This window comes from Hibiscus syriacus, unplaced genomic scaffold (genome assembly GCF_006381635.1).
Source record: "Hibiscus syriacus cultivar Baekdansim isolate YM2019G1 unplaced genomic scaffold, ASM638163v2 tig00012370_pilon, whole genome shotgun sequence".
In the NCBI taxonomy this organism is placed as follows: domain Eukaryota; kingdom Viridiplantae; phylum Streptophyta; class Magnoliopsida; order Malvales; family Malvaceae; genus Hibiscus; species Hibiscus syriacus.
In genome coordinates, this window is record NW_024062270.1 from 999,361 (window position 1) to 1,008,964 (window position 9,604).

General features: G+C 35.6%; 3 protein-coding genes across 5 annotated transcripts in view; 2 read left to right on the forward strand and 1 right to left on the reverse strand.

Annotated features, from left to right (window-relative positions):
* Positions 1-2,262, forward strand: LOC120205290 (nucleotide-sugar uncharacterized transporter 2-like). 2 transcript variants are annotated; one of them, XM_039205202.1, is made up of 7 exons: positions 1-154; positions 539-690; positions 776-984; positions 1,075-1,168; positions 1,248-1,414; positions 1,504-1,674; positions 1,829-2,262. In XM_039205202.1, the coding sequence occupies exons 1-7, from the start codon at positions 64-66 to the stop codon at positions 2,106-2,108; spliced, it is 1,164 nt and encodes a 387-aa protein (XP_039061133.1). In that variant the 5' UTR covers positions 1-63; the 3' UTR covers positions 2,109-2,262. The 2 variants fall into 2 exon arrangements, with proteins under 2 accessions (XP_039061133.1, XP_039061132.1); XM_039205201.1 differs by having other exon boundaries at positions 6-163.
* LOC120205284 overlaps positions 1-6,775 on the forward strand; it is a 32,068-nt gene extending 25,293 nt beyond the window's left edge. The window contains exon 13 of the mRNA XM_039205193.1: positions 6,760-6,775. The gene's annotated coding sequence lies outside the window, so the exon portion shown is untranslated. The remainder of the gene's footprint in view (positions 1-6,759) is intronic.
* LOC120205286 (GBF-interacting protein 1-like) lies at positions 2,670-7,483 on the reverse strand. 2 transcript variants are annotated; one of them, XM_039205198.1, is made up of 9 exons: positions 7,200-7,483; positions 6,564-6,607; positions 6,161-6,221; positions 5,981-6,059; positions 5,334-5,878; positions 5,001-5,259; positions 4,345-4,633; positions 3,609-4,055; positions 2,670-3,275 (listed from the first exon to the last, which is right to left on the reverse strand). In XM_039205198.1, exons 1-9 carry the CDS (start codon positions 7,387-7,389, stop codon positions 2,976-2,978), a joined length of 2,214 nt encoding a protein of 737 aa, XP_039061129.1. In that variant the 5' UTR covers positions 7,390-7,483; the 3' UTR covers positions 2,670-2,975. The 2 variants fall into 2 exon arrangements, with proteins under 2 accessions (XP_039061129.1, XP_039061128.1); XM_039205197.1 differs by having other exon boundaries at positions 6,155-6,221.
* Positions 7,484-9,604: the final 2,121 nt, after the last annotated feature.

Genomic DNA, 9,604 nt, shown 5'->3' on the forward strand with positions numbered 1-9,604 from the left:
TCTAGAAAAATGGGGTTTTTTATATGTTTCTGCCTGAAGAACATGTAGCAGAGATCCGAATAGATGCAGCTTTTGAGTGTGGGGATGGGGTTGTTGGATTGTCTGTTGAGTGCAGAAGCCAGAAAATCCATCAAACGAAAAGACAGCGATGCAGGTGAAGCAGGTTCGGTTGAGATTTTCCTTGTACATTGTCGGATTCATGTTTTGTCTGTGATTCTGTTTCTCTTAACATTATGATTCTTTGTTTTTTTCCTCTCTGGTTTTCTGAATGTTGTTTAGCATTCATAGTGATTTGGCATTCTGCAATTGAAATGGGTTTTCATTGTCATGTCCATTGTTGTGCATTGCTAGAGTTGTAATGGAAGACAACGTGATGGATTTTGATCTGAATCTCTGTTAAAGATGTCATATTTTTTATGGTATAATTAATTCAGACCGATATGGTAACGGAGACGATCCTTCTAATCTGATTTATTTCGTTTACCACGTCGAAATTCGAATTCATGAACTTAATACCTCATGCATATTTCTTCACCAGGTAAAGCATTGGAAGAACTCAGAGGCTCCCTCTACAATGAACTTAGAACCTCAGAAGGAGCCAAGCGCCAACAGCAACAATTTTGCGGACCGGTGGTCGCCATGTCCTTCAATTTCTTTGTCGCTGTCGCTATTATTCTGACAAACAAACTTGTTAGTTTCTTAAAATATGTACATCGATACGAGGATTACAATATGTTCATTGAGGATCTTATATGAATCATATTTGATTTTTCAGGTGATGGGGAGAGTTGGATTCAACTTCCCAATCTTCCTAACCCTGATACATTACACCGTAGGGTGGCTGTTACTAGCATTTTTCAAGGCGTTGTCATGGCTTCCAGTTTCCCCTCCGTCCAAAACGACTCCTTCCTCGGCCATCTTTTCGTTGGGAGCTATAATGGCTTTCGCATCTGGCCTTGCCAATACCAGCCTCAAGTATAACAGGTCTGCAAATCCAGGTTCAGATTATCGATTTTGAGAAACTGATTCGGTTATTATTCTGGTTTTCCTCACCATTTAAGCTCACTTCTGCAGTGTTGGTTTCTACCAAATGGCTAAAATTGCAGTCACTCCTACGATCGTTCTCGCAGAGTTCGTTCTCTTCAGGAAAACCGTATCTTTCAAAAAGGTAACTGAAATTTATTAGATGAACACCCTTCAGTTCTTTCTGGTTTTCTAGTTCTTATCGAGTCTCCGTCACTATGCAGGTATTGGCTCTAGCAGTTGTTTCGGCAGGCGTCGCGGTGGCCACCGTAACGGATTTAGAGTTCAATGCTTTTGGAGCCTGTATCGCCATCGCATGGATACTCCCGAGTGCAATAAACAAAATTCTGTGGTCTAATTTACAACAACAAGCAAACTGGACAGCACTTGCGTAAGTCACAAGTAATTCGGCATGTTGTGTTGTTCTTTACTTGTGTCAGTAATGTAAAGCGTTTGAGACAAGAATTGTGTGAAATGTAGGCTGATGTGGAAGACAACACCAATCACAATCTTCTTCTTAGTAGCATTGATGCCATGGCTGGATCCGCCTGGAGTCGTGTCGTTCAAATGGAACATAAACAATGTTACAACGATTCTCATATCGGCGTTGCTTGGTTTTCTCTTACAATGGTCTGGAGCACTGGCATTAGGGTAAGTTTCTACTACACCTTTTCGATTTTGACTAGAACTTGAAACGATCCAAGCCCGAATAATCCAAACAGGTAATACAAAGTTGATTTGAACACGAACCAGCCAAAATGATCTGGCCATACAAGGTTAATGGTTTTTTGGTATTTTCTTGTAGAGCAACTTCTGCAACATCTCATGTTGTTTTAGGACAATTTAAAACTTGCGTGATACTTCTTGGAGGATACCTTCTTTTGGATTCTGATCCGGGGCTTGCGAGCCTTTCTGGAGCCGTTGTTGCACTCGCCGGGATGTCGGTTTACACGTCATTTAACTTGAAAGAATCGAAGGAGGGATCAAATAAGCAGATTCCAATGCAAAATCCAGTACCAAAAACAAAAACCAGTGAAAATGGCAGTGAATGCTCAACAGTAATAAATACTACAAATGAAGTGTGAAAGTATACGAAGTGAAGAGATTGTACAGACAAAGAATCAAAGGCCCCATCAAGTTCTAATATTCTTTTCTTTATTATGTGTATATCAACCAACTGCTGAAGTTATTTTAATCGGTGCTTTGAAATTGAACTAATCGGTGCTTTGAAATTGAACTGATACTATGTCGTAATCATCTCGGACTGTCCCGGACTATCAAATTCTGAATCTTCAACTAAATTGCTTCTTTACTGGCTTGTGTAGCTGCTACATATTCTGTTTCTGTTGTGGATGTAACCACAACTGACTGCAACTTAGAAACCCAGCTTACAGCTCCATCAGCAACTTTGAACACATATCCTGTAGTAGATTTACTTTTATCCAAATCCCCTGCATAGTCAGAATCTACATACCCATTGATTAATAAGTTTGATCTTCCGTAACATAATGCAACATTTGAGGTCCCTTTGATATATCTCAGGATCCTCAACTTCGTATCGTAATCATCCAAGACTAATGGTCAAATAAAAGAAACTAGGATGCATTTCATTGAATATGAGCATCAGTCAATTAAAAGGAAACTCTTGTCAAACACCAATTACTGCTTGTTTCAACTCTCCTCCCTACTCAAAATTTAATATACAGGTTAAATAATTGAAAGGAAATTTTGGTGAAATCCCACCTAATCTATCAAGTCATCTCTTCAAATCCCTCCTAATCAAGCATCTTATGAGAATAATAAGTACCAAAAGGAACTTATTTTCCCACCAGACTATATATCTGAGATGGCTTTTAATATTTACAACCACAAAAAACAGTTCAGAGTTTCGCCCGTTCCTGAATCCCTCCCCATGTATTTCTATGTCGGATCATCCGTAAGATTTTAAGGGTTCAGTAATTTGTTTTCCAATTGATTTGTGCGAGTTGAGGCTGCTGATAAGCACCGGATGCAGGGGCCGTGGCTTCGGCAGCTGCCGCAGCCATGGTTTGAGGCTGTTGAAGCAGGGTATTAACATTAGGAGGAGCCACAGTTTGTGATGATTGATAAAGTCCGGCAATGGCAACATGACCGGCCTGTGCAGGAGAGAAAGGAAGATGTTGGCCATGAAGGGAGACATTGTACAACTGATTAACCAGCAAGTTGGATAAATTTTGCCCTGGTGCAGCCATCCAGACAGCCGAATCATTATTCTGCAAAAACAACATACAACCAAAGCATTGTGTTAAAAGAACTTGATTGCTAATGAAAACACTATGAAAATAGAATATTACACCACGCATATAAGCTAAATGAAAAGCACCACAATCACCATAAAATGTCTACAACCCAAAGCCGCCCAACTCAACCCAAAATGACCTAGACAAATAACCTGAATGGCCTTAACTCGAGATGACCTGGAAAACCCAAATGACCTGAATCCAAAATGAACTAAAATTTTAAAACCCAAATTGACCTGATCCAAAACCAACCAAACCCACCCAATTGACAGGTTTATGTAGAAGGAAATGGGAAGCAAAACCAACCAATGGTCCAGTTGTATATATATGATTTTCTTTCAATTGTGATACCGTAAGATCCTCATTGCCACTAGAGCTTCCAGATGTCACTGATGGAACAGATACATTGAAACCAACAGGTGGAGTCAATGGACCATAGCCTGATGGAATTGTGTACTGAGCAGGGTTTCCAGTATTAGTTCCAGGCTTGAACTGTGGAAGCGGTAACTTGACACCAGGTGCAGCTGCTTGAGGCGGCATGTACAGATTACCAGCCGGCAGTTGCTGAGGGAGCCCAGTCAGGTTCAAATATTGATGCATTGCATGCATATAAAAAGGATGAAGGTAGTGGGGATAAGGGAAGTAATTAGGCGGAAATGGCTGACGGAAAAGGGGAACTGCTTGTGGAGCTGCAGCAAAAGAGCTCTGCAGAGGTGGTGTAGAAGTACCAGATGGAACTGGAGAATTCCCAGCCTGCAAATTTGACAAATCAAGTGTAAAAGGCATGTATAGTAGCGTAAAGCATTAGCATAGGCTAAAAATTAATCGCACTATTGGAAAGGGAAAACAGTACAAGTTAGTTTTATGAAATTCATGGGAGTGTGATAACCTTTCTAGCCATATTCCACACTACTTAAGCCTCAACGGTAAACTGAAGAAAACACACTATAATCCCCCTAAGGAGATGCTAGGAATCAAATTTAGTAATGTAATCAATTAAATCAGAAAATATGATGGTTAATAGGACGAAGCAAGTCCTTACAGAAAAGTTTACAAGGCGAGAAACATCATGCGCCAAAGCCTCGGGTCCATCAAACTGTGCTAGGTGGCTTGAGGATGCTGGCATTAAACCAAATCCATAGCTAGGAGCATTTGGAATAGCACACTGGTTATCTTCAGGGTGCAAATGCACTTCCGGATTTGATTGATCAACTTTCAACTCTGCATCTGAAGAACTATTGCCTTCTGGTTCTGGCACTTCCTCCAACTCGGGAGGAGATTGCAGTTGATCAGCATTGTCCCCTTCCAGAGTTGATAACATACCTTCGCTTCTGCAGAAATCATAAAAAGCTTGGTAAGATATAAAATATTAAAAAAAAATTAGATCACTAGGAATACTGCTAAGAGGTCCCAAAACCTTTTATATACCCTTGGCAATTTAGGCAATTTTATAAACTATATTATTTATCCAACATGTTTAATCCCACCAAAAGATACAACCAAAAACTATTCTTTTGACTCTTAAACAGTTGAATGGCAAAACATCAGGCCTTGATCAACTAAAGAAGAAATTACAACCAACATATCACCACCAACACATCAAAACTAATTGATGAGATAAATAAAATGATTTTGAACCATTAGATACATTTATAGCATCAAACAAAATATAAAGTTCAGAAAGTAATGTTTACCAACCTAGAAGATGGTTCTCTGGCAGGCTCATCACTACCTAGAGAAGATTCAGCAGGACATCTAGAGGTAATCTCTGCACTACTGACATTATTGTGTATTGTTCCCAGACCAAAACTAGCATCAAAGCTTCCAAAAGTTAAAGCATTTTCAGAGACTTGGAAGTGGGTGGGAAAAATAACATGTCGACCGTTGGAAGCATTTGAATTAGCAAGCAATTGAGGATCAGCTTTAACAGTCAGAGTTGCAACCTCAGATGTGACAACTGTTGCACAAACAAGAACAAAGTGAAAAATCTACAATTTTAAAAAAAGGAAGTGCGAACAAAGGAGGTAATACCTTCCAGCAAGGTGGACTCCACATGTTTGGACAGCTTAACATGTTCAGAAGCCTTTGATTTGCCAGGTGTCTTATTTCCATGCATCAAGATAGGAAACTCAGAGGATGTCTTCTCAGTTTTAGATACATTAATATCATCAGGAACATGTTTGTTTCTTTGAATATTGTTTATTTCAACAGCTTCTCTCTGGCGTCCAATTTCACTTTTTATTGTATCCACCGTACCAGCATGGTGTGACACAGTTGGCACCACCACAGGATCTGAAGCAGATGAATAGACACCAGAAACAGTTGTGGAAGTAGAAGAAGCTGATGAACCATTAGAATTTTCTGCGGACTTCTCTTGACCTCTGATCAAAGAGACAAATGATGGAGCAGGAACGGTAGCAGAAGGTTCAACATCGGGTTGCACTGAAAAAGCTGTTGGCTTGTCTGTAGGTAAGCCATCTTTAGTTTCGCCATTAACGTCATTGACAGACAATTGGGATCCATAACTGTATATCCCATTTGGTAAAGTTGTATAGCCATTTGTTATAGCAGCTGTTCTGTAAAAGAACGGAACAAAATTTTTATGTAAGGTATAACACTATTCTCTATAACTAACAAATTAGCAAGCACATGAAAGTCATTTAAATGCTCATGTTTACTTCTTTGTACGAGAAGCTGCATTATTTTCCACTTTCCGATTCCCCCTTCGAGCAGATGCATTCCTTACACCTCCAGCATCTTAAAAGAACAAATCTTGTCATATTAGCAACTTATAAATTAGTAAATAGGTAATATTAGTGTACTAATGAATAAAGGAGAAGAAAAAATAATACTTTTACCAGCTGATGTGTAATAGTTCCCTCGACTGCCCTGGCCCCCTCGTCCTTGTACACCAGCTGTCTGCATATAAGAAGAAAGTTGTAATTAATATCTAACTAAACTAACGACAGAAAAATCCCAACTAAAAATAACCGATTTGTAAATTAAATTTAACTAAACTAACGAAAGCAAAATCCCAACTAAAAATTTAAGTAATACAATCAAATTACAGCAGCTAACCATCTTTTATGTTTCTTATTTTTCCATAACCGTTACCGACCAAACATCCAATAAACCACATTTATATATAACCAATAGGTTCAACAATGATCAAAATTGTAACAGCATGTAGAAAGAATTGAAGAAAAAAAAAATGAAGCGGAGTTCTATTTTCACCCATTAGAATGGAAAAAGTCCACTTGCCTCCTTTTTCTTATAACGTTTTCTTTTCACCTCATGAAATATATCTGCCAGCCAAGAAATGTAATAGTCATACATTATATATACTTTCAAGAACAAAGTAAACCATAAGACACATTAAGCAAAGACAAAGCTATTCACCAGCTATGGCTTTTTTACACATTTGCATGCAAACCATCATCAGTTATAGAAATGCCAGTTTTTTTTGTGACAAAAATAAATCTCTATCTTATCACAAATCAGCAAAGTAATGATGAAAATTTAGAGCTTCAACTTTTAGAATAAGAACCTCCAATCACTCGGATAAATATTGAAAACGATAACAAATTAATTGTTCGACCATTATAGCTGATAAATCAAAACAAAGCATACACATTATTAAATTTCTTAAATCTACTACCATTTCCCAGTAACCAAACAACAGATAACCTAAGAAAAACAAAACCCAAGTCCAAACTTCACTTTTCCGATAGCAAAATGCACAACTTTCATTAGCAGGAACATGAGAAAGACAAAAACTCAAAAAAAAAAAAGAACACAGAGAGAAAACAGATCATAAACTCATCAGACCCTAGAAACCGGAAAACTAGCAAGGAAAAAAAAAAGTCGAATGAGAAATATTTAAATCTCCATCCTTACCCAGATGAAGAAGCTTTTGGGCAGTTTCATTAGGATCCATAAAGCACTCCTTGAGGACTACATAGATTTCTTCATCGCTGTGTTGCTTCCCCGTGATCTCCCTTATGCTTTGGATCGTTTTCTTTGCACTTTCTGGGATCGAAAATCTAGACACGCCACCAGCGCCGCCGACGCCACCTTGGCTGCTCATGGTAGCAAAGAAGGAAAAAGAGAAGAAAGGAGGAGGAAAGGGAAGAAGGAAGCAACAAAAAATTGAATGTGCTGTGTATGTATATTTAGAACAATATCTAGGGCATAAATCATGAAAGAGATGAACAATAATAGTGGGGAAAAAATACTATATTATTTAGGTTTCATCATTGGGATCAAATTCTTATTTTAAATTATTTTTTATATTTATTTTTTTCAAATAATTTCATATGATTATAAGATATTTAATTTTTTTTAATTAAATGACAATGTATAATTAATATAATATAATTACTTGAATTAAAATATTATAAAATGAATGGTATTTACTTTTAATGTCAATAATTTAAGGGTAAACTATGCAGATAGTTTACTATATTTTTGGTTTAATCGATTTTGGTCACCAATTTAAAAATTCAGGGGAAATGGTCCTTAGTGTTATCGATTCATTTGATTTTAGTCCTTAACATTATCAATTCATTCAATTTTAGTCCTTCAACAGTTAATTCTCATTCAATTTTAGTCTCTCAGCCATATTAGGGAATTGAATAAAATGGGGTTAAAGAAAATTAATGGACGAAGGACTAAAATCAAACGGATCGATAATGTTACAGATCATTTCCCATCAATTTTAAAATTAATGACCAAATTCGGTCATACCCTAAACATAGGGGATTACCTGCATAGTTTACTCGTAATTTAATTAGTTAATGTATCTAAATTTAAGGGTTACAATATAACATAAACTAAATTATCTCATTGGGTAAATGAATTATAGTTATCCCTAAAGATTATTGATTTAGTAAAATAAATTACAATATATACTTTAATTTTATATAATTCTATTTTATTTTACAACAAGATTACTCATTAATCCATCTAAATAATTATTTTTTATTAAGATATTATTATAATTTTTCATAAAATATATTTTTTAAATTATTGTGATTAGAGATGATTAAATGAATTTATTCATTGAATTTCAATTTTTCTATTAAACTAAAGTGATTATAAAGTAGTGTATATTTTAAATATTATCAACCATCTGAATTTCAACTTAATTCAATCTAATTAGAGTCGATTTTTTACTATTAAAAATGTCAGTTTTAAATTAATTTAAAGCAAGTTAAATATAAAGAATATAACTTTAGATTAAATCAAATTTAAGAATGATATGCTATGATCAAATTCGATTAGGGATGGATATGGGTCAATTTAGGTCGGGTTTTTTTAAATTATATTCGGGTTGGGTTGAGTTCAAGTTTAGGATGAAAGCTATATGACTCGACCCCATCCGGAAAATTATAAGTTTACTTTATATATTTAGGGATAATTGCAAAAAATACTACTCCATATATTATTTTCTTTCAATTAAATCCATATCTTTATTGAATAACGATAATTTTTTAATAAATTTATTATTTAGGATAGGTCGAGTTTGGATTTTATCTCAAAAAATCAGGTCGGGTCTAGATCGTGTGGAAGGGATATATTTTCGGATCGAGTTCGGGTCAGATGGGTTTTTAGGTCGAGTCGGTTGGACCAAAAATTCGATCCGACCCCACCCATGCCCATCCCTAGTTTCGATATATTTATAAAAATATCTTCATTTGTATGCGTTATTATTAAGCTTTGTGTTTCTTTTTCACTCCTATTTATTCTCTTTTTTTCTTCTCATATCCTTGGTTCTCATATCCTATAAAAATAACATGATTTTATGCTCCGAATCGAACGTTGATTGAGTTTTGATTTAACTACGTTCGAACAACTCACAAACTGCTCGACTCATTTAGCACCCCTTAAGTGTACCATTTAAAATTTTAAATTTTTTATATAATTTATATATTTTTTTACTAGTGATATAATCTTGTATCCACAAAATTTTGTAATTTTATACCCTTAAATTTTTAATATAATTTCTTAATCTCACGTTGATTCACATACAATATTATGTTCGTTTTTTACAATTACATAATACGTAATTCACCGGCGGATCCACAACTATTTAAGGGTGGGCATATTCTTACTCTAAAATTTATTATTTATTAATTATATATTTTACTTATAATATTTATCCTATAGTTTAATTTATATTTACCTCATTCAAAAATTTTATATTATTAACTTGTTTTTTCAAAAATATTTTTGAATATGTCGTTTACACGGTTTCCTTACCCGTTAAATCGTACTCTCATGAACGATCATATAAAGCACGG

Coding starts and splice junctions, on each gene's coding strand:
- LOC120205290 (XM_039205201.1), top strand. CDS start 64: ATGCAGCTTTTGAGTGTGGGGATGGGGTTGTTGGATTGTCTGTTGAGT. Junction 985..1,074: donor ACCAGCCTCAAGTATAACAG/GTCTGCAAATCC, acceptor TCACTTCTGCAG/TGTTGGTTTCTACCAAATGG. Junction 1,169..1,247: donor AAACCGTATCTTTCAAAAAG/GTAACTGAAATT, acceptor GTCACTATGCAG/GTATTGGCTCTAGCAGTTGT.
- LOC120205286 (XM_039205197.1), bottom strand. CDS start 7,389: ATGAGCAGCCAAGGTGGCGTCGGCGGCGCTGGTGGCGTGTCTAGATTT. Junction 6,608..7,199: donor CCAAAAGCTTCTTCATCTGG/GTAAGGATGGAG, acceptor CTTGGCTGGCAG/ATATATTTCATGAGGTGAAA. Junction 6,222..6,563: donor AACGTTATAAGAAAAAGGAG/GCAAGTGGACTT, acceptor TCTTATATGCAG/ACAGCTGGTGTACAAGGACG.